Raw genomic sequence first — 25,033 nt, forward strand, 5'->3', positions numbered from 1 at the left:
TATCATTGTATTTTCATTGCAAGAACATTCTCTATGGGTTACATTGGATGAAAGCGAACACGGGTTTTTAAGCACACTTTTAGTACTTAATACTATTTCAATCCAAATTCGTGTTTAAAATCACGTGTTATTCATTTTGAAATCGTGTTTCAAATCAAGATTTACCCAATTCCATTTTTTAAAAAAATTATCCATTTACCCAATATTCAACTAAAATTACACTATTTTTTGCAATCAGAACTTAAATTATATTAAAGTTATTAAAGATTATTTTTAAATCATCAAAACATCTTTCCATTTAAACAAAGTTGTTGAAAGTTTTTGGGGTAGCTATACAATATATGATCCACTAATTAACTGAAGCTTTTCATCCCAATTTAAGGGACGGCAGAAAAATACAAAAATATGCAAATTGGTTCCTGCTATTGGCACTCCCAAATATTATTTAAACTCAGCAGCTACAGTGAAAAGATAAAAACATCTTTTTAGTATTTAATTACAAAATAAGTAAATGGAAGTATAAATCAATGTAATTTAGTCTTTAGAATAATGAAAAATCTTATAAAGTGACAATATTTACCTTTTTATTAAATTTTGTGAAACCATTTATCATTAAACTTAAGAATCAATTTGATATTAAGTAAAGCATAGGGGTCAATTTGTACTTATTAATATATTCAGTAAATCAAACTTTTCATTCTTTAAAAAGACTAAATTGCCACATGGACACGAGGTACCTAATTCATCATCTGCCCATTATAAATGCTTCCAGCATAAACATGTATTCCACTGATTAAAATTAATTCAAAAAAAATGTTTATGTAGAGTTAAAATTTAAAAACCCGATGAAAATAAAAGCAGTTTTTTATTATGTTTAATTTATTTTGAAAAAAAAAAAATCACAGTAGAAAGTTTTTTTGTGTAGATCTTTTATGGAGTCTTCATAGCTAGGTGTTAGTCTGGTTCTATTGTTTCCCTTAATTTTTCTTTAGAATTTTTTCATAATAGGTATAATACTCTTATATTTCGATTAATCTAAGTTTAAGGTTCTTTCTTTTATATATATATATATATATATATATATATATATATATATATATTAGCTTAATCTTTCATATTTGTTTATAATTTTATTTATTTATTTATTTTAGTTTAATAATATTTTTTTCATTTAATGATTTTAGTTCAGATTAATGGAATGTCGGTCTAATTGAAATGGTGATGGCTAACATGAAATTTTATAAAAAAAAATTCTGAAGATATTTTGCAAACAAAATAAAAGCAAAAAAATGGGAAATTCAAATAGAAAATTGGAGGGTGCTAAACTAAGAGGCCCGAAATGAATAATGCTACATCTTTATATTATTTAATAAATAAAATAAATTTAATATTTAGACAAGTAAAAATGATATTTAGCATACTGTAATTAGAGCACAATAAAAGTTATTTTCATTCGTCCCCATAAAATTGAAAACCCGAAATCAAAGTGAAAATAATGTAATATTAAAAAAAAAAAACGTTTTGTGAAATCAAATACTCCTTTGAGTATTTAATCAATGCTTATAGTTACACTTTTATCCTTAATCAATGATTATAATTAGTATAGTCTGAATGGTGTAAGAGTGGAAAAGTAGATGTACTAACATGCATGACAATGTTTGGGAAAAAAAAGGAGATGATCATAAATTTGAGGAGTCCCAGCTGGCATAAACAGCAGCAATAAATTTATGATGCAATGGGAGACCAGAGCATGCAATTATACCTCTGTCAAGACCTTCTAAGTACACTCCCTTTGAAAAGTCCAGAGGGTCTCCTCCAGCATCAGTCACCACACCACCAGCCTCCTCAACAATCACAACACCAGCAGCATGATCCCATATCTTCTCCTTGTACCCACTCCTTGCAAATTTCATGAATATCTCTGCGTCGCCCCGTGCTATTGCTGCATACTTCACCATGCTATGCACGCGCAATGGCTGTTTTCTACACCACATTTTCAGAGGGAACATTCAATCCCACCAATGCTTTTCAAACACAATAATTCAAATATAGGACTAAATCAGGCTACAAGTTAAGTGCTTCATTCTTAATTCCTTTCTGGGAAAACAGTAGAGTTAAAGTTCAAAACAAGAGTTTCAAAACTTTAAAACTGAAAGTTTGATTGCTGACTCATCAAGTTGTTCTGGTCTGGATGAGAGGGAAGGAGGCTAAAGTGTGCACTTTATCTTTAAAAAGTTACCTCACTTTTTTTCTTTTTTTTAATTTATCTACCCCCCTTTTTCTTTTATAGAAAATAAACTTCAAAATTAATAAGAGTTTTTAGCAAAATGTGTTTGGCCTAATTTATACTTCTAAGGGAAAGTAAAACTACAAAAAGTTAAGCCAAGCACTACCTATGTTAACTTAGGATCATCATCAATTTAATGATTTTATTTATAAGGGTCAGCAGCAATCATATTAATCATATTTTATTATTCCATATTTAACATATTATAATTAAAGTGTCCATGTTCACGAATCGAATCCAACACTACAAGAGGTAACTGTTTATCCTAATCCTGTGATCTCTAGTGAATCAATCTCTGATTTCTCAACTGCACATGAACCTGAATCCAGTTTGACACCAACCTATGAGGACCTAGACATTCCAATTACCCTTAGGAAGGAGACTAGAAATGTACCACCGAGCCAAATACCCTTTAACAAATTATCTATTAAACACTTGTCACCTACTCATAAAGCCTTCCTTACAAGCCTAAACACTACCAGAACAGCTACCTCTCTATTTGAGGCATTGACTATAGAAAATGGTAACAGGTCATGGACCTCGAAATAGAGGCACTAGAAAAGAATAGTACTTGGAATTTGTTACTCTACCAAAAGGAAAAGAACCATTAGGATGCAAATGAATATATACTAGTAGCTAAGGGATTCATTCAAACTTATGGAGTGGATTATGTGGAAACATTTGCTCCAATTGCAAAAATGAATACAATAAAGGCGATAACTCTAGCGGCTAATTATGGTTGGAACTTACAACAATTTGATGTAAAAAATGTTTTCCTTCATGGGGAACTTGAAGAGGAGATTTACAAAGAATTTCTCCCTAGATATGGTGGGAAAACAGCTACCAATATAGTTTGCAAACCGAAAAAGGGCTTTATATGGACTAAACCAATCATCACGAGCGTGGTTTGGAAGGTTTACTAAAGTTATGTTAAGTTTGAACTTCAAAAAAAGCCATGGAGACCACACACAGTTTGTTCAAGACACAAGTCAGGGAGTGTAACAGTGTCACTGGTGTATGTGGATGATATTATAGTGACAAGTGATGATGAAAAGGAACAACAACTACTCAGCCAGCATCTAGCTAAGGAGTTTTAAATCAAAGCCTTCCAAAGATTGAAGTTAGTTTTTGGGAATTGAGGTACACCAATTGAAGATAACACGTAAGCCTACAATACAAGTATACCAATTAATCCAAATCTGAAGTTGGGAAATGCAGAAGAAGATATTGTTGTTGACAAAGAAATGTACCAAAGAGTATTTGGAAGACTCGTATATTTGTCTCACACTAGACTTGATGTTGCATTTGGAGTAAGTCACGGGGTGCATTAAGAATTGTGCAATATCGGAAAGGGACTCCAACCAAGGGAATTATGTTCAAACGAAATGAGAATGTAAATCTCGAATTATATACATACAGATGCTGATAATGTTGGGTACATACATACAGATGCTGACAATGCTGGGTCAATTGTGGATAGGAGATCAACTGCTAGATATTGTACCTGGTGGGAATCTAGTAACTATGAAGAGTAAAAACAAAATGTGGTAGCAAGATCCAGTGCTGAAGCAGTGTTCAGGGCAATGGCACAAGGGATCTGTGAACTACTATGACTAAAAATCATTTAATCATTTTGGAAGACTTAAGAATGAAGTGGGATGAAGCAATGAGACTTTACTATGATAATAAATTTGTTATAGCATAGCCCATAATTCCGTGTAATGTGATAGAATAGAACCAAACACATTGACATTGATCGGCATTTTATCAAAGAAAAACTAGCAGAGGTCAAATCTGCATTCCATATGTCTCCTATCAAGACAAGCTTGCAAACCTTCTATCAAAGGGGCTTAATAACAACAACTTTGAAAGGAGTGTTTCCAAGTTGGTAATGGAAAATACATATTTACCAGCTTGAGGGACAGCATCACCAATCATTTTATTATTCCATATTTAGCATATTAGAATTGAAGTGTTTAATATGCTTGAATCCTAGGGATCTAATTATATCCTTAAATAATAGGGATCTAATTATATCCTTAAATAATAGGGATCTAATTATATCCTTGAATAATAGGGATCTGATTACATTAAGTGTTTCTTATGTTTCTAATGCACTGATGTAGAAAGTACTTTCAGTTCAGTGAATTAGTGAATGAAATATGTCCAAATTATGGAAATTTTGAATGAAACACGAGGAAATATACATACCTAAGTCCCACACTGTGAGCAAGTCCAGCTGTGAATGAATGGTTTGAGTTTGCCCTTTCCACTGGTTCACAGAGAGTAGCCAATGCCGGGTCATCAATTGAAGAAACACGAATAAGTTTAGCATGATTTGGCCATTCTAGCATTTTCTCTCCATCAATCAATGACTGCAACCAAGCCTCACCACTGCCTCTTTTAGCATACAGCACACATCCTTTTCCTCCTGTATCAGGAGTTGTTACAGATGATTGTGGTGCTGTTTGGTGATGCTGGTAATGATAATTAAGCCATTCTGTCTTTACTGGGTAGTTAGGACAACCCAGAACTCCAAGAACAACTTTTCCATCCTCAATCAGAGCTAGAGCAACAGCATACTGATCCCCACGTACAAATCCTAATGTGCCATCAACAGGATCAAGTACCCAATATCTTCCCCTGGGGCCTCCAGTTGAGTTGCAACGGGCAATGGCCTCAAGAATTTCAGTTGATCCTAGAGTTGTCTCTGGGCTTTGAAGACCATACTTGGATGCAAAAGCTAAAGACTCATTCACAGTATTCACAACATCCTCCAGCAAGCTTGCTGATTCATCCTTGGAGATTGTTTGTATGTCTTCTTCAGCCACAATTGAAACGTTTTGAACTCCAAATATTTCTGATAATAACCAACTAATAGTTGCTTGAACACTAAAGTCTACTCACACAAAGATATGAAATGGAATAACCAGTCAATTAACAGTAAGCAACATTTGAACCAGAAACAAAATTTGAGCATCATGAATGAATTTGCAAGGATAAAATGGAGCATACGTAAAATATCCCAATTCCAAATATGGCTGATTTGTTTCAGTGCTATAAGAAAATAAACGAGATAGCTTGGTTTGACTGCAAAATTGTGATCTATGAAGCATGGACACAAACACGAACAAGACAATAACTATAATCTCCAAAATGTAGGATATGGTGATGCGAATATATATGTATGTATATATTGAATATTATCACGAATTATTTAAATTGGCAATCAAGATGATTTATATATTCAAAATCCTCTATAAAAAAGTTAGTCAAATATAATAGTTTGAACACATTGTTGCCTAATAAAAAAGGATCTAATTTATCCATGTAAAATAATAATATTAAATACATAAAATGAAGTCCCCTCCACCATCATTTTGCATAGAGGATTAGCTTCAAAAATTGAAGGCAACCATGAATAGTGAAAACTGGTTCTATTCTATGACTCTCATAAAAGATAAGAGTTACTTATATGCCATATTCCATAAACCCACAACATAAATCCCATATACTGGATGAAACTAAAAGCAGTAAAATAGGGAATTTCATATTGACTTTTAAATGGAAACGATAAAGGATACATCAAAATTCACAGTATTCATAAAAATACTTTCTACCCAAACTTTATGTGTTGACAAGAATTGAGAAGAGCATGCAATGGTGTGGAAGTGCAAAAGAGACTGGCAGCATAGAGAAGGGTTATTTATTTATATAGAGAAGGGGAAACTCAAGAGGTACATTAAAGAGAAAATGTAAATGGGAAGTAGATGGTTTGTTTGTTTAAAGGGGAAACATAAACTTACATACTAAGTTTCTGACTTTTCAACTTCTAAAAAATATCACCGTCTCCACCCTCACTTGAATCTTAACTTGAAAATATATATATATATATATATATATATATATATATATATATATATATATGAATTTGAACAAGTAAGGAGATTCAAGTTAAGATCTCTCAAACTCTGTTTCTCAAATATACTCCTTTAAGTTGTTGGTATCAGAACAGGTTGATCCCGTTTTGCCTATACTGTCTTGTGAGAAAATTTCTTCTACCGTCGTCCACTATCTTTGGCCACTGTTTGCCAAACTCCACCTCTTTATTCGGCAACCATTGGATCTAAAGCGTCTCTCCAAGCTATGTTGAACATGACTAGTTGCGAAGGCTGGTTCTCTCTCAAACTTCATCAAGCACCACTTCTCTTTGTGGCTCAGTTAAGCGTGTGCAGCCCACATGTCACCTGCTTGTCACCAGAACACCATTGTGCCACCATCTTTTGTCTCTATTCCAACTCCCATACTTTTTTTTTTTTATCAGCAATGAATGAATTAAATTAAGAGGGATACTTTAGGGGTATCCCAACCCATTTACAAACCACAAACTGGTTATACCTTCCAACTCCCATACTTACATTTCTAACATTATTCACGTATAGGTTCTCTTGAACCCTAGGGGACTCCTTTCTTTTTTGGTTTTTTTATTTCTGTTTAAGTTATGGGACATTTATGTACTGGACCTTCCTTTCCAATTTTTGGTACTCCATCGATTACTTCGGAAAAACTTAATGGTAAAAGTTATTTATCTTGATGTGCTTTTGTTGAACTTTGGTTTATTTTCCAAGGTTTACATGATCACTTGGAAAAGAGAGCAGTTAAATATCATCAAGTGTTGAATAATGGAAGATGTTGGACTTCCCACTTTCTGTTTTGTTGACCTATAGAACATTTAAAACATGTAAATCCCTTTGCAAGAAGGCTCAAAGCATCTTTGCAAATGACATTCAGACTTTACGATTCTGCCCATAAACTAACATCTCAAACAAACAAATCATGACATGACATCTTTTATAGCTAAACATCAATTTGATGTTGAGGAGTTAAAGATGTTCTTAAAAGCTAACTCGCGGGAAGAAATCAAGCAGAAGTTGGACAAGTTATATATGGTCATGATTATTCATGCGATAAATCCAAATTTTGATAATATCCAAGATCAAATCTTAACTATTCAAGAAGTCCCTTAAATGGAAAGCCTAACAACACAACTGCTCTATGTTCCAACTCTAAAGGTAGAAATATTCATGAATCTACTAAATTTTTTGTCATGGTATCTACTCGTGGAAGGGGAGATCATGGCAATAGGGGAGGACATGGTAGTTGAAGACGCCCTCAATGCTTTTATTCTAAAAGAATGAGTCATACTTAAGAAGATTGTTACTCTTTGCATGTTTTTCTTAACAAGACAAGAGATATCTCCAAATCCAAAAGAGTTGAACCAAGGTTTTCTAGTGAGGAATATCAAGAATATTTGAGGTTAAAATCCAACCGTCAAACACAATCTTCCACGCATACCAATTTGTCAACAACCTATATCTCATAATCCATGGAAAGTCAAAGTTTGTAGATAATTGACTCAAGTGCTCCTGATCATATTTCAGGTAATACCTACTTGTTCTCTTCTATTTCTTCCCTTAAATTTCCTCACTTCATAACTTTAACCAATGGATCCAAAATTGCTTCTCACAAAGTTGGTCATGTTTTCCTTTCTCTTTCTTTAAATTTAAAATTTGTTCTATTTGTTTCTTCATGTGCCTCTAAACTTATATCATTAAGTTAATTAACTAAGTGATTAAACTATTGTGTACTCTTTTATACCAATTAATTTGTTATACAAGAGCATGGTACAAATCAAGTAATTGGTGAAGGACATGAGTGCAAAGGATTGTACTATTTCGGGACCAAGTCATTTGTGTCTTGTCTTGCTTCCCCTTCATTTAAACTTCTACTTGATCGCTTGGGTCATCCACATTTGCCAAAATTAAAACCAATGGGTCTTGAAGTAAACTTTAAGTTCAAGAGTATGAATCATGACAACTAGGAAAACATCTATTTCCAAGCGAAATGAATCAAGACATTTGGGAACCAAATTGTTACATATTTTGGGTTTCAATATTTTGTTACATTCATTGATGAATACTCCAAATGTACTTGAGTTTATTTAATGAAAGATCATTTTGAACTAGTCTATCTATATATCTTTCTTGAATGAAATAAAAAATCAATTTGGACAAGTTATCAATATCTTCAAAAGTGATAATGCTAAAGAATATTTTTCTTTTGATTTTTCTACTACTTCAAGCTCACAATTTTACATCAATTCACTTGTTTTCATACACCTCAGCAAAATGGTATAGAAAATAAAATAGACACTTGGTTGAAATTCTATGCACCTCATTACTTGGTGCTAATATACCAATTCATCACTAGGATGATGTTACTTTAACGCCTTGTTTTCTTATCAATACAATGTCTTGTTTGTCCCTTGATAATAAAATTCCTTATTCCATTTTGTTCAAAATTTACCTCTATTTTATGCTACTCCTCGTGTCTTTAGTTATGTGTTTTGTACATGAAATGACTCCAGGTCTGAACAATTTCTCACCAAAGCCCATCAAATGTGACATCCTAGGATATTCACGCCTCCAAAAAGGGTATTTTTATTCTCCAAAATCAAAAAGGTACTATATGTCTGCAAGTGTCACCATTTTTGAAGATTTCTTCCCTTCTTCTCTTTAAGAGGTTGACTCTGTCCAACAAGTCTTATCATTCGAGTGTTATACTCAGAACACCTTAAATCAACCTAACTCTCCACATTCCTCTACTACATCAAACCCAACAAAGTCGTCATTGCCACCTATCTTCAGTTACCAATATAGGCCACAAGTGATTGGTCTACTATTGCATGGTGAGTCATCTTCATCAAGTCTTTCACAATCGTCACTCAATACCACAACTCCCGGTAATGAAGATTCCAATTGACCCCTTTTTCTCCAAAAAAGTACTTGTTTATTTACAATTTTCTAAGTTATCATTGATTATCTCCTTCTTACTTCTGATTTATTTCCTCGATGTCTTTTGTTTAGGGTTTAATTGCTCAAAGGGAGTCTAGGTTAGTTTATAAATTGAAATGGTCTCTCTATGTTCTCAAAAAAGTTGTTGGCATTGATGTAGCTCCATTAAAGAAGCATTACAATTTCTCAAAGGAAATATGCATTTGATATCTTGAAAGAGACATGAATGATTGATTGTATACCGCAGATAGTCCTATAGATCAAAATCATAGATTAATGGCAGAACAAAGTGACCCCTTCTTAGATCCAGAGAGATACACAAGACTTGTGGTTAAACTTATTATCTCATTATTATTAGGCTTGTCCTATCTTCTGCAGTTGATGTGATTATTCAATTTATGCAAGCTCCGTGCATTGATCAGTGGAATGTTGTCCTTCACATTCTCATATACTTCAAAATGCTCCAGAACAAGGTCTACTTTATTAAGATAAAGGACGTGCCTAAATATCAAGATATTGTTAAGATGATTGGGAAGGGTCTCCTATAGACAAACATTCCACTACTAGATATTGTATTTTCATTAGAGGAAATATTATTTCTTGGAAAGGCAAGAAACAGAATATAGTTGCTCAATCAAGTGTTAAAGCCAATGAGATCACTCACTTGCGAACTTGTATGGATAAAACATTTTCTCCAAGAACTAAGGTTTTGTGAAATTCAACAAATAATTATGCATTGTGATAATCAAACAACTCTTCACATTCACGTGTTTCACGAGAGGACAAAACACATAGAAATTGACCGACATTTTGTTAGATTAAAGCTTTGTCCAAGGAAATTTACACCGAGTTTGTTGACCAATGATCAACTTGCAAACATTTTTGACAAAATCCTTAAGAGGACCTCTGATTCAATTTATATGTTCTAAGCTTGGAACTTACAATTTGTATACCCCAGTTTCTGGAGAAGTGTTAGAATAGTTTATATTATCTTCTGACCAAAATATTTGTAATCTAGAATCCTAGGGGTAAACTCTATTTTTTTTTTCTTTATCTTACAGCTTCTACTGTAAGTCATGGATCCTTCTATATATATATACACACACACACATATGTATATATATGAATCAGTAAATATATCCAAGTTAAGATCTCTCAACCTCTTTTTCTCATATATACTCCTTCAAGAGTCACAACAAAACTAACAACTTGAAAATGACAGGTTGACATTAAAACATTTGCCCATAATATGCTCAATCAAAGTAAAATACCAAAAACTCTAAAGTAAGTCAACCTAACTTGATATTTTACCTAAAAATACATTTAAACTCTACAGCTACAATGTAATGATTCACACCAACTAGAAACCAAACATGAAAAAGGAATGTATACTGCCAACAAATAAATGTGGCACTAGCACCACTAAATGAATTAATGAAGGGAAAGATACATTATGCTTGCAATATTTCCAAAAAGTAAATTGTGAGTCATACTAACTAATGGATTTTCTTTGGACAAGATCATACCTTGTTCTAAAATAAAACAAACCTCTTTATATTATATAATTGGCTAGGCCTACTGTGCAATCAGTTTATTTGAACAAACCAGTAAGGCTATCTGTAAGAGTTTTTGAACTGCTGGTTTGAATTTCTTTAAAACTGAAAATGTTTCTCTAAATTTCAATTTATCCCAACCATCTAGATGTTTCCTACCACTGACTGCACAATTAAAAAAGCTGATTCCATCACAGAGTCAATGATTTGTTTCCACACAGAAAGCATCCAAGACGTGTTCTTTTTGGGGTGATACAAGGTTTACTGTTACTCAAATAATTCTGTCTCCATATGTGATGAAAAAATATTGAATATTCCAATCCTGCTGGATGACTATGGACAAACTAATGTGTTCGGCCTTTAACCCCTGTTGATAGACGGGTAAAAAGAAGGAAGATGGGCTGAGAACAAATGAACCAAGTAGGGAAATGCAAAACTAGAAGGTGTGACATGGATAACAGAATGTCGACATGGCAAAGGACATTGAAGTGAACTATTCTACCATGATGGGAAAAACAGTGGAGGTGTCCATAGGGTAGGAGAGAGTAGCAAAAACAGAGAACAGAAATTGGGTGAGAAATTGGTTAGGCTTTTGCCTTGGGGTGGGGATAGAGGTTCCGTCTTGCATCTCTGGTTGTCATCTTTTCTGCATTGCTATTTTCTGTTTTTCCTAGTTTCTTTTGTAAGCAGAAGTTATACTACCTCTGCAAAGGAGTTATTCGCCTAGAATATCATCTATTTCCTTTCATGTACTACCAGTTTCTATCACAATAAATTTTGTTCTTCTGCATTAAAAATGTTAGAGTGCCCATTGCAATGGGTAAGTGAGTAACTACATCAAAAACTTTTAAAGTAGGCCAGAATGCTTGAGTCAATTTACTAATAATTTAAGCATTTCTCATAATTTATGGTTATGAATCGGAGATCAAGGAATTTAAACCTGCCAGAACCATCATATAGATTTAGTGTAAACTTAAAAAAGACAAGTAAAAATATTTACATAATTTCAACCACCAACCTAGATTTATACTAGTGTGCATCTGCACACACATTGTACATTTATATCTCAATACAAATTATGCCACAGCTTAAAATTCTGGTACGAAATAGCTTATTAATGTAAAACCATCTACGGCTATTAACCTGTTAAACTCTGGCAAAAGAGATAAACATTGAGCTGACTGAGACAATTTTATTTATATTGTGGAAAATGAATCTATACGATAAATAGAGGAGATTTGATATCTTCTAATAACAAAGATATGATACTATAATAAATAAAAATGTCCTTAATAATACATATAGAATATAGATATTCTTGATTATATAGGATTAGTTCCTTCTTTTAATAATTATAACATAATCTAACAAAAGTTGTTGAAACTAGTTCATGACGTAGGATCATAGCCTCTATGATGCAGTTAGGAGTTTGATACTTGGTCTTCTCATTCTTCAAAATAATACTTAAATTAAGAGTATAAGGTAGGTGGGGTATATGCATTGTCCAGACTCAAGTCTGAAGGACTCTTCAAGAGGGAGTGCGTTAGATATAAAACCAAACATGACCTTTAATCTTACAGCTTAAGCTTTAGACACAGCTGAAGCTTCTCAACAGCTTTACTGGAAAAGTTCAGCAACACTTTGAGATAAAGAAACAAATAGTCAAGCACCAATGAACAATGTACTTTTCTCTAAAAGTTGTTTTACGTTTTATGGTTCCTTATCATGACCATAATCATCTAGTTAGTTTTATAGAATACATCAAGTTAGATGAACAAGCCAGTGCACAGTGGATGTCAGAAATCACAAGTCTATAAGACACATACAATGCAATTATGATGCCACCATTCACGGAGGATTACAGTAGATGAAAAAATCCTTAACGATGCAAAGATCAAATGAATGTATCAAATTATGGCCATATATAAATGTGATATCAGATAATCTACTGAAGAATTAACCTAACACTTCACCACCAAGCAATAGCTCAAAAAACCCAAGAAGAACAGAATTCATAAACAAAGAATAAAGAATGAAAATCTTCTTGTAAGCTAAATTATCCTCTAAAGATTTAAATTCACTATAAAAACACAATTCTTCACTGGATTAATGTCGATACTGGTCCATCACAACGCACTTGAATACTTTACAAAGACAAGAGAAAATTTTCCCAATCCCACATAAATTCTCAAGCTACATTATATTGAAAATTAAAATTTCACAAATTTGATCCAAACTGGCAATCCATTACTTCACCAGTGATAAAAACAAAGATTTTGACAACCCCATTTGATTCCCCACACCAAAACACCAATCTTGCCAGCAACTATCACACAATGATTCAAATGCACACCTCCCCACACCGCAGAAACAAAAAAAGATCATACCCAACACCAATTTTTAAATTCGCAACGATCCTATTATTATGAAAACAAAAAAAAACGGAACTTGTCTGCATTAAAATTAAAATTAAACACAATACCTGCAACAGTAACAGGAGAGTCATCATCCTTGGACACAACGTGATCATTGGTGGTCTCAAGGAGCCTCTCCTGCACCCTCTCACAGAGAGCACAGGCCACATGGACCACCCTCACGGCCACCTCCAATTCCTTGGCGTACTTGTCTTCCTCCATAGCCAAAAAAAGTGACAAACTGGGGTTGAGAATCAGATGATTCTGACGTGCCCACCTCGTAAAAAGGGGAAAAGGGAAAGCCAGAGTCGAGTACAGTCTCCTACATGATGGGTTTTGGCGGACACAATGGCATCGTTTCCCAAAGTGAAAAGTGAAAGTGAAACGTGGGGTGGCCCTTTCACTGAGAAAAAGATGAAACGAAACACGTCCAAAGTGGAGTTTCTGGGATTTGGTTTCTCGGAATTGCACCCTCTCTTCATGATAAAATATAGCAAAAATTTTAAGCACCTTAAGAACTTAATATCTTTTCTTTATTTTGTCTCGTGTGTGTATGATCCACCTTTAATCTACTTAGACGACACACTCTCTGCTAATTAATACAAAACATTTTCTTAATTATTTTAAATGATTTTTCAAATATATATATATATATATATATATATATATATATATACTTTTTAGCTAAATTTTGAAAGTTTTAAAATAAATTAAAAACAATTTTATATTTTTATAGGGAAAACATATTTAGTCTATGCATTTTTTTTATTAAACTTACTTTAATTTTTTTTTTCTTTTTAAACTAATGAATTAGTCGTTCCTCTTTTGAAAAATATAAGAATTTAATTTTTTAATTTAATTTATTATTTAGTGGTAATTTTTAACGATTATAAATTTTTAAAAAATATATCAAATTCACACATTTTTTAGAATTAATTCATTAATTAAAAGTAAGAAAATTCAATAATCAAAGACATTTTTTATTTTTTATATTATAGATTCCAAGTCTTCATGAAAAGAAACATCTTACTCAAGTTAGGAAAAACCACCGAAATTATAAAGTTTTATTATTGAATATTATCAGCTAAATAATTTTATACTTTTGTTTATTGTAGATCACATGTTTTCATCATAAGCAATCTTACCCATTTGAAATATTACTTAAATGACAATTTTTTCTTCAGCTAATATTAATATATATATATATATATATATATATATATTTTGCATGTTATAGTTAAGTAAAAAAAAACTATAAATTATGAAGTTTTTTCTAGACGAACAAAATTATAAATCTAGAACTTGAATATAAAATTATGGATAATCTAAATTATTCACATGTTTCGTAACAATTTAATTTTATCAGTAAATAAAAATTTATTTAAAAAAATAATATATTAATTAAATATTATTTTATAAAATAAAAAAAATTATTAATATGTAAAATGATTTTTATAAAATAAATTTTAAATCAACATCTAATATTTAGAATCAAGATTTTAACTATTAATTATCTTATATTATGAATTAATCAATGATTTATAATTAAAAATTAATTTAAATTTTTAAGTGATAAGTAGTTAATATTAATTTAAAAAATATTTTATAAATTTATATTAATAATATAAATTATTTATATATCAATATTTTTTAGTTTATAAATAGTATTTAATTTATTTAATATAATAATTAATTATTTGTTATTTTTAAATTAGTTATTTTTAAATTATTTTTTCTCTTTTTTAGTATATATTATAATTTAATTTTATATTATAAATAAAATATAATTTATATACGGTATAATGATACCATTCCACCTCTTTTAATGTATAACTCAGTGATTTATTTTATATAAAAAAATATTATTAGAATTTAAAATATTGTACGTGTTCAAATTGCTTAAACCAATAGTATCATTTGAATTATACTATAAAGTAAGAGAATTATGTGGAAAGGAAAACAAGAATATTACAACATTACTAAAATCCAAAACATAATAACATAATTTGTTTTAAACTTCTAAAAAAGTTGATAAAGTTTTGTATGATAGATTTTTCAATGCGACAAGAATTCTTTTAGGCTTTTACTATTCACTAAGAAAAAGATTTAGAAATGCTTTTTTTACTCTATCTAGATAAGGTAAAATGTTTGATTCTTTTATTCATATATATATATATATATATTATGACGGTTATTTTCATATAAATTGATGTTTATAACTGTCATAATATACGTTTGTGACGGTTTTCTAAACCGTCATAGAAATGGTCGGCACAAAGTTTATTGTAGCGGTTTTATGTTACTCGCCGCAACTTCCATCACTTTAAACATAGTGTAAGTAGTGACGGTTTTTATATATAAGTACTGTTAGTTATAATTGTCGCAATTTAATTCATGGAAGAAGATTATGTTGTCATAATATATGTAAGTAGTGACATTTTTAACTAACCTAATTTTAATTTTGAATAAATAAAATTTAACCACCACTTTTTTATAATTTTTTTTATAATCTATTTTATACAATTAACCTAAACATATATAATATATTTTCATAATAAAATAAAATAATGTATAAAGTTATAATCATTCATTCATTTTATTTCATTGAAAATTAAAGCACGCATAATATTGTTCAAAAGTTTATACATAATTGAAAATTACAACACATAAAAAGTTCATACATCCCTAATCAAGTTTAAAATTAAAACACACATCCCTAATCAGTTTTGCTTCCAGCACTTGATCCTATTAATTGATTAGGTGATGGAGCACCACTTCCATTATCTGATGCCTGAAATAAATAATTTTAAGTTAATGAATCTGTATGTTTATAATTATAAAATAAAAGACACCAATAAATATTTATGATTATGCATGGTTGGGCGTGCAAAGCGTGTTTCACAACATCCCATTGTTATGTCCAGTTTAGGATGAGCAATGCGCCTGCTTCGATGAATGAGGTTTGGAGAGTGATTTGGATCGCAGTAGTCAACGAAATTTGAAAGCATAGAAACAGCGTAATCTTTAAAGGGGAAATAATATTTCCTTTGGTTCAATTAAAGACTTGGTCATTGGTTACATTCAAGTCACAATTTACGGTTATTTCCTTTTCTGATTGGTGCATAAATTTGTTGGTTTGTATGAAGATGATCTCATGATGTATTCATTTAAGTTGTATGATTGTTTGCCTCAAGTGTCTTCCTCTGGGTTACCTAGGAGAATTCTATATAGGCAGACATGAGTGTAAGTCTACTGAAAAAAGTTATGATTGAATTCATGTATAAGAGTTGAATTATCCCTAAAGTGGTTATTATTTTTTTTTATTGTTGTACTATTGAGGATTTTTCTATAGTAAAAACATACTTAGTGTTGACTATTTATCCATTTCTGAAAATAAAAAACTTTTTCTATTTTAAAAATATAAAAAAAAAAATTGCACCATTTAAAAAAAAATAAAGATAATGAAACACCCAACAGCTTCCCATTCCCAACCTACATAATAGAGGGAGTATTTTCCGCGTAAAGTCTCTTCCTTTGCTCAAACTTCCCATACTTCGTTACACGCCCATAATCTGATCCTCACCGTCCACGTGGTACTCATCCACGGAATACACCTCGTTTGAAACGAGTAGGTCTCCCGCGCCAAATACATGATCACAATCATTGGCACACCCATTTTGATCCTAACACCTGTCCAACCTATTCAATTCCACATGACACGCGTCGCACATCTGACGGCCCATACAGTTGACCTCTTAACGAACCGCACTTCACCATTTCGCTGTTTCCTTTATAAACTCATCAATTCACCCAATTCCAGATCAAAAACCGAGAGACCACTAATTCCTTAGAGCAACCAAACAACCGAAGAGAGGGAACAGCAAAGATTCAGTTGCAACACGACAACAACGTTGGAGAAGAACGAAGCATGGTTTGCTTTTGTTTTCTGGTGGATCAGACAAAGAAAGTGAAGCGGAGCAAGCCGGTGGCGGGGTCGTGCTCACGGTGCGGCGGCGGTGCCAGTGTGGCAGACATGATTACTCAAACCAGATTTTGCTCCGTTCCTTTCTACTGCAAATCTTGGAAGGCTATCATGTGCACTTTCTGTGGAGCCATGCTCAAGTCTTATACATGATGATGAATTTTTTTCCAAGAAAGTTTTAGATGGCTGCCACACATACCATAATTTAGGTTACAAAAAAATCTCACAATACTTTGTAAGAGACTAAGAAAACATCTGGTTTTATAGGATAGTCTTCTTGAGGTAAGTGATGATGGTTTAATCACTTCATGTTAGAGAGCATGACCATGGTTTTTTTTTTCTCTTCATATAAACAACAAAAATGAAAATAGTTGTATTTTTCCATATGAAGATAATTCATTGGCTATAGCTTTCTTGCTAATTATGTCCCTTGCATTCTTAATTATTTTTAGTCCTAAGATAAAGCCATGTATCTATGGTCCCATGATGTTTTAATTGGGAATACCTTTGAAAATGTCGTGGGACACCAGCTGTAAGAAGTTTAATGCGAATTTATTAATGTTCGAAAGCAGTTGTAGAGTTCTAACAAAGGTACTTTGTATGGAATCTTCAATCCATGCTACATTTCATATTCATTTTCCCTGCACATAAATATTAGCACGTGTGTGGACAAAAGTATATACAAATGTATATTTATTAATTAACATTAGTTTATTCGTAACTTATATATATCTAAAAGCTGCTTTATATATTTTCCTATATAATTTAAAAAAATATTTTTGATATGTAATTTTAGTTTATATAAAATAATTATTTCATTTTCTTATTTCTTAAAAATATTTTTGGGAAATTTTTTCCTAACAAATATACTAATTTTTAAAAATATTTCATCCCAAATGTATTATTTTAGTTTTTTCTCTTCACAACGTTTTTTTATCAAATAAAATATTTTTATTACGTAAAATGCATTAGGTAAAATTATTTATTCTATCATTTTTATAAAACAGTTTTAATTTAATCGGCGTGAGAAACATTCATATGAAGTGACATTTTTATATAAAAACAAATGTTAATTTATTTTCTAAAATTGTATAATTAGTGTAATTGGTTTCTAAAATCAATAAACGACAAAATGGTTTTCAAAATTATACATTATCAACCAATTTCATTTTTGAAATTACAATAAGCAGTCAAATTAATTTCTAGAACAAAACATTGAAATTTTTTTGTCATAAAATTATAAATTATTGATAATTTTAGATTTGTTTAGAAAAAATAATCTTCCTATCAACTTTTTCAAGTCCTTCATTTCTAACTTGCTATTCAATTCATATTTAACATTTTTACTTTAGTTTTAGTATTGTTTGCTATCAGAATATCATCTACATACAACGACAATATAATAAATAGACCTTGTACTAAGAAATTGAAGTAGATGCAAGTATTATACTTGTTACATTCAAAACCAATTATAGCAATGAACTCATCAAATTATTTGGTCCATTGTCTTGACGATTGTTTTAGACCATACAAATATATGTTTAATTTGCAAGCATAATTTTTTTTTTCCTTCTATCTCAAATACTTTTGTCTACTTCATGTAGATGATTTCGTCTATGTCTCTATAAAGGAAAGTCATCTTGACATCCTTCTTTTCCAGCTTAAGGTTAAGCTCGACAACCATAACTAACAACATCCTTATGGATTTTTGTTTTACAACAGGAGAGAAAATATCATTGTGTTCAATTCTTCTCTCTGTGTAACATCTCTAACAACTAACCTTGCCTTGAATCTTGGTTGATCAGTTCCTGGAATGCTATCTTTTTGTTTGAAAATCCATTTACAACTGACCAACTTAGAACCTTGAAGTCTACACACCAGAGTCCATGTATTATTCAAGTAAGTGACTTCATCTCCTTATTTAGGGCATTTAACCATTTAGTCTTCTCCTTGCTTGCTAAGAGAGACGACACACTAGAAGGTTCATCTTCTAGCACCTCACTAGCAGCCATTGAGGAATAAACAACAAGTTCTACAAAACCATATCGCTCTAGAACTCTGATCATTTTCCTAATTTTATCTCTAGTTATTTTGTAATCATCATTAGCACAATGTTCTTCATCAGACATAACAAAACGTGTATAATCTTCAAACACATTAACTAAGTGTTTATCATCTTTAGATGTATCAAACAATCTCATGGCTTTAGATTTGCCTCATCTTCTGGACTCCACGTCAATGTTAGCCTTCCCAACATCTTTATTATCAATAAGATTACATTAAAAAACTTCATCTTTATAAGCCATTTCAGTTTTTCTGAAGACAACATCTCTGCTAATAAAATTTCAAGAGTCTTCATTTTTAGAATCATTGAAGGACATCTATTTATTAGATAAACAACAATAGCCTCAACCTAAAAATTCTTTAGAACTCTAGAACTCAACATCATACACCTTACTCATTATAGAATAGTCTGATTGAGTCTCTTTACTAGGCCATTCTGTTATGGTGTTCCTAGAACCGTCGTGTGCCTTGTTATACCATGCTCTCTAAAAAAATTTGTTAAACAATTATGAACAGAACTCAAGCCATTATCAGTTTTGAAATATTTAGCCGTCTTACCAGTCTAATTTTTTACTAGATGCTTCCAGTTCTTGAAGTTCTCAAATGCTTCATCAATGGGTTTACTTATTGTAGACCCATAACTTCTTTGAGTAATCAATAACTGTTAATAAGAAGTAGTTGGAACCAGAGTGTGACGCAGTAGGAGATGGGTCCCATACATAAACATGAATATAATCAAAGGTCTCCATCGTTCTCTTTTAACCAATGATGAAATGAATTCTCCAACCTTTCCTTTCGCTACAATGTTCACAGAATGCCAAATGGTCAATTCTATCTCTTCCAAAGAAGTCTTCTTTGTTCAACTCCACTGGCCCCCCTTTTCACTTATATGACCTAATCTTTTATGACATAACTGTTTTGGTGTAGTCGATCGTTTCAGTGGTAGACGCTGACCCAAAGATTACAACACCTTTCAAAGCATACAAACCATTCTTTCTCACACATTTCATGACCATTATGCACTCCCTCAACACCTTCATCATCCCCTTTTCACCTTTGAATATATATCTTTTCTTTTCAAGTTCTCCAAGGGATATTAAATTTCTCTTCAAACCATGTACATACCTAACTTCTTCAAGCATTCTCTCAGTTTTATCATGAAGATGAAACTTAATTGTTCCAATAATAATTATCTTGCAGGACTTGTTATCACCAAGAAGAACATACCCTTCTTCAAGTTATGCAAATTGTTGAAACCAAAGACGATTAGGTGTCATATGAAATGAACAACCAAAGTTCATAATCTATTCACAATCATCAACACTACTCGACGCCATAAGGACCTATGATGATTCATAATAGTCTTCTACTAGAATTGTTTCACCAGATGTAAACGGTCAATCAATTTGTTTACTGCATCCAAAGTGATGGATCGTTAGTTTGTAAAAACAAGTAGAATAGTTTCATGTCTTGTATTTTTGGACAACTTTCAAGAGTAGACTTTAAATAAAACGTGTACAATCTAGAAACCCTCAAGCAAGAGTTTCTAGAGCTCATATGAGCACAAAACACTACCATATAAGCATCAAGAACTCACCCTAGGTTAGCTAGACAAGCCAAGGTTAAGGTAGCTTAAATGGAAGCCTATAAATAAATGCTTATAACACTCTTGTATTCAGATTTGATAATATTGAATAAGTAAACTAAATATTTTAGACTTCATTCTCTCCCAAATCTCCTTTTGTTAGAGAGCCTTAAAAGGACCAGTGAACCCTAAAAAGTTGGCTCAACCTCTTTCTACTTTAAGCATCTATTGTCACTATTCTCATCACTAAACCATTCCAATTCTCAGTGCATCCATTCTCATTCTGCTGCCACTCCATTCTTCTTCCATAATCCATCAACTTGGATTACATTAGTAACATAATAACATGGATATCAAAAGTATCCTAATCCAATTGCCTAAGAAATTAGTGAAAAACTTGTTGCATCAAGCGCTTACTATTGAAAGTTAAAGCTTATAGTTAGGGAACAACTCTTTCTATTTAAAAATGTAGCAACCCAAGTGCCACTAAGGGTGGCAATGCGGGCTGGCTTGCCCCGCATAGGCCCGCCCCACACTAGGAGTGCTGACTCATTTTACTGGTCCACCCCGCATAAGAAGTAACTTGCGGGCCAACTCGTATAAGATTTTTTTTTTTCAAAAGTTAAAATTTCATTAATTATAAAAACTTATTCCTACTACTGAAAAATTAAAATTTTATCCTTGTTTCAATTAATTTAATTAAGATAAAAATATAAATTCAAATATGAGGGTTGTTAGAAGGCTTGATTTAAAATAATTAAAGTTTTGTTTTGCATCTATTTTTTCCTATATATGTATGTAAATGTATAAAAGTATCTTACCAAAGTTTTGCTACAAAATATTTTAATGAAGATGACTAATTTCTTAACTATCCTATTGAAATCTCTTCTTTATATTAATTTTTTATTAAATTTTTTTAAATATAAGACTTTGCTTAAAACTAAATCCACTGTCAGTCTTAATATTAACTCTTTTAGATGATTAAATAAAATATTCTTTTTCTTAGTACATTAAATTCATTTTTTTTAAATAAAACAAAAAAAAGGTCACCCTGCAAATGAGTGAATGAGATATGATTTTTTTTTAAAATAATTATTTTTTTATTTACGCGGGCCAGCGGGCTAGATTAGTGAGCCCATCCCGCACTTTTTTGGTAGCGGGCCGACCTGCATGACTCGCCTTGCATTGTCACCCCTAAGTGTCACAATTCGATTGTGACTTGACCCACTTGACCTACACCACATAACAATCAATGTACTTACAATAATCTTCCCCTCAACAAATCTCCTACTAGGAATCACAAACTCTCGAACTCGTGATCCTCGCTCCCATACCAATTTTGGATTGAGTGTTTACGACTAGACCAAAAACTATAACTTATAGTCAAGGCACAAGTCTTTCTATTTAAGAGCGCAACAACCCCAACACCACAATTTGATTATGATTTGACCCACCTAACCTACGTCATCAAACGATTGATGTCACCTACAACACAAACTCAACAACAACAAAAAAAATACATAAAAATCTTCCAACTCAATAACTACATAGTTACAAAGCTTCCCATTTCTCTTAAACTTAAACTCAATAACGTCTCATTTTTTGAGAAAGAAGAGCAATAACATCTATAAATCAACAGTTTAGTCTAAAGATTAATTATAATACACTAAAAGATAGTGTATTTCAGATTACATGATAATTAAAAAAAATAGAAATTTTGATCAAAGTGGGACACTTAAATAATTTATTTTCTCCAATAATATATTGTACCAAATATGTACTCTTGTAGCATATTATGTCAAATAATTAACCAGATAACACAATTCACTCTAGCAATTAAATTTTTTGTTTATGAACTCGATTTTTTTTATTTTTGTTTTTTTATTTAAAAGTCAAGGAAAGAGAATTGATAATTTTGAGTTTAAAAAAAATAACTATTTAAACAAATTGGATTGAAAACTAATTTCTTAGATTAATTATTTCAAAAGTAATTATGTAGAATATAATAATTTATAATAAAAAATTATTTCAAGAAATAATTATTTAGAAAACATATGTTTTAAGCAATAATTATCTATAAAACTATGTAAATAGAAAAATTTGTTAACAAAATTATTATTTAGAAATTTTAAAATAATTTATCTTTGACTTATGGGCCTATTAAAATAGCACCATTAATAGCACTATGGGCCTATTAATAGCACCATCTCAATTATATGTTCTGAATTATCATTATTTTAGTATTTTATTTTCCATATTTTATACTTATAATTAACATTAATATTCTTAATTAAATCATGTCAAGTCATTCCTACAAAAAAATGTCATACAATGTAAACAAGTAGTACAAAGTCTTACATAAACTTTTTTATCATACATAATGATCAACTACTACCCTATCATATTCAACAACATTTACATGTAAAAAACAAAACCACTAATAATTTACTTGTAAACATTCACCTCATATATTCTTCTATCTCAAAAGTTTTATTTTATATAATATATAAATCGATGTTAAAACTTACATTTTAATTATTTAGTATATAACATATTGATGCTTCAACTTATAATCTTCGTAATTAAAATATTTATCTGATTCAACATATAATTCACCATAATAACATTTTTCATAAACAATGTAATGTAAAAAGTAAATTTTGTAAAAAAATGTAATGCAAAAAATAAATTTTAAAAATGAAAAAATAAATTTTAAATTAAAATAAATAAATTATTATAAATTTTAATATATAAAAATTTATATTTTAAAATGATAATAAATTAATTTAAATTTTAATATCAAATAAAGTAATTTATTTCAATATTTAATTAAAATAAAACATTAATATTTATTTATTATTTTAATTATTTATTTACGAAATATAATTATTAATAAAAGTAAATTATATTATAAAAGATTAATTTATTAAAAGTATATTTTTTAAACTTTCTTTGCAGTTTTAAACATAAAGTTTAAGCCTTGATTTTTTCTCGATTAACGTATTTATTTTTCTTGAATTTCATGCTTTCATCTCATTTCTTACTAAACAGTATTTTCACGATACTATCAGCAGAAACAAACATACCATTTGTTCTTGTTAGTTGACTTACTCGTCGGTTGACTCTGATGACAAGCTCTACCTCCGTCGATTTTTTCATGAGTTCGTCTTATCTCTTGCTGCTCTAGAACGTAGATCCATTGAAACAGAGGGAGCCCTACTTGTTGATGGCGCTCCGACGATCAAGTCAGTATAAGGCTTATAAGAATTTAAGAAGTAGTAAGGGTTAGTCTTGGAAACAGTGTACCTTAACCTGTCTCAAACCCCTTTTATAGCTTACCTTTTGTAACAACTTTCCATTACGAGAATCTAATCTCAATTGAAGGCATACTCAATAGGAAAATATTCTGTTCAGGGGCACACTCTCTCGGTGCTGCAACATAACAAAATTTTTCCTCCAGGGAGTGTATAAAATAATAACAGAATAACCATCAGGGCACCAACTCATGTACCAACATCAGGGGTCCATTCTGCTTATGTGGGCACCCTACTCATGGTGCTACGCTATCTTTCGTTATACATTCAACCTAACCACTACGTTCCCTAAAACACATGAGCTTAGGTTTAAAAAGAAAACATTTACTTGACCTAGACTCCATATGCACTAAGCGCACCCCTAGGTCCACAACTACCCTTCGTTAACTGCCTTGCCTTTACATACGAAAGGTTACCTTAATTTTACCATAACTGGCTTACTCGCACAACCGGGGCTCAATCACATGGCCCATTATACTGGCCCAACAACCGAGCTGACCTACATGTGCCATGCACCGAGATCTGACCACTGAGCACTGAGCTCTGAGCCATCTGGTCCAGTACACAAGCCCCCCAGGCTCGAGCTGAGCTTGATCCAGTGAAGAGACCATTTGTGTGCTCTGGTGGCTTACGTGTCAATCTCTCAATGGGCAAGTGTGACACAGCGCACACAACATTTCGGAGGTGACATTTCACCATACTTAATTGGGAGCGTACACGTGGCTTCTTCATCATCGGTGGAAAGGCGTTTCTGTTTGCGATTCCCCCATTTGTTTAAGTTAACGTTCGAAAACCTTTGCCACTTACTGTTTCATTTCTTTCATACTCATGAAGCTTTCGTGCCCCTCTCCCACTCTCTCACCCAAACCATTACCCTGTTGTTCGCATGATGACCTGTTTAGAATATTTGTTGCGATCATACTGCTTGAGCTGGGTCTATTTTGGGATTTATCTTTTTTCTGCTTACACTCATCATTATC

At 31.5% G+C, this 25,033-nt stretch overlaps 2 protein-coding genes across 2 annotated transcripts; one reads left to right on the forward strand and one right to left on the reverse strand.

The window, feature by feature from the left end:
- Positions 1 to 1,481: 1,481 nt before the first annotated feature.
- Positions 1,482 to 13,588, reverse strand: HL (HAL2-like protein). Its single transcript, XM_068634215.2, has 3 exons — positions 13,177 to 13,588; positions 4,499 to 5,186; positions 1,482 to 1,983 (listed from the first exon to the last, which is right to left on the reverse strand). The coding sequence occupies exons 1-3, from the start codon at positions 13,328 to 13,330 to the stop codon at positions 1,680 to 1,682; spliced, it is 1,146 nt and encodes a 381-aa protein (XP_068490316.1). The 5' UTR covers positions 13,331 to 13,588; the 3' UTR covers positions 1,482 to 1,679.
- Positions 13,589 to 16,913: 3,325 nt separating this feature from the next.
- On the forward strand, positions 16,914 to 17,511 carry LOC137832667 (uncharacterized). Its single transcript, XM_068640968.2, has one exon. It carries the CDS (start codon positions 17,037 to 17,039, stop codon positions 17,241 to 17,243), a length of 207 nt encoding a protein of 68 aa, XP_068497069.1. The 5' UTR covers positions 16,914 to 17,036; the 3' UTR covers positions 17,244 to 17,511.
- Positions 17,512 to 25,033: the final 7,522 nt, after the last annotated feature.

Source organism: Phaseolus vulgaris, chromosome 11 (assembly GCF_051622355.1).
Source record: "Phaseolus vulgaris cultivar YP4 chromosome 11, ASM5162235v1, whole genome shotgun sequence".
In the NCBI taxonomy this organism is placed as follows: Eukaryota; Viridiplantae; Streptophyta; class Magnoliopsida; order Fabales; family Fabaceae; genus Phaseolus; species Phaseolus vulgaris.

Excerpts from the sequence above, each read along its gene's own strand:
- HL (XM_068634215.2), bottom strand. The coding sequence starts at position 13,330 with ATGGAGGAAGACAAGTACGCCAAGGAATTGGAGGTGGCCGTGAGGGTG. Across the intron at positions 5,187-13,176 it reads CTCTCCTGTTACTGTTGCAG|ACTTTAGTGTTCAAGCAACT; the intron begins GTATTGTGTTTA and ends TTGTGTGAGTAG. Across the intron at positions 1,984-4,498 it reads GCTCACAGTGTGGGACTTAG|AAAACAGCCATTGCGCGTGC; the intron begins GTATGTATATTT and ends AATGTGGTGTAG.
- LOC137832667 (XM_068640968.2), top strand. The coding sequence starts at position 17,037 with ATGGTTTGCTTTTGTTTTCTGGTGGATCAGACAAAGAAAGTGAAGCGG.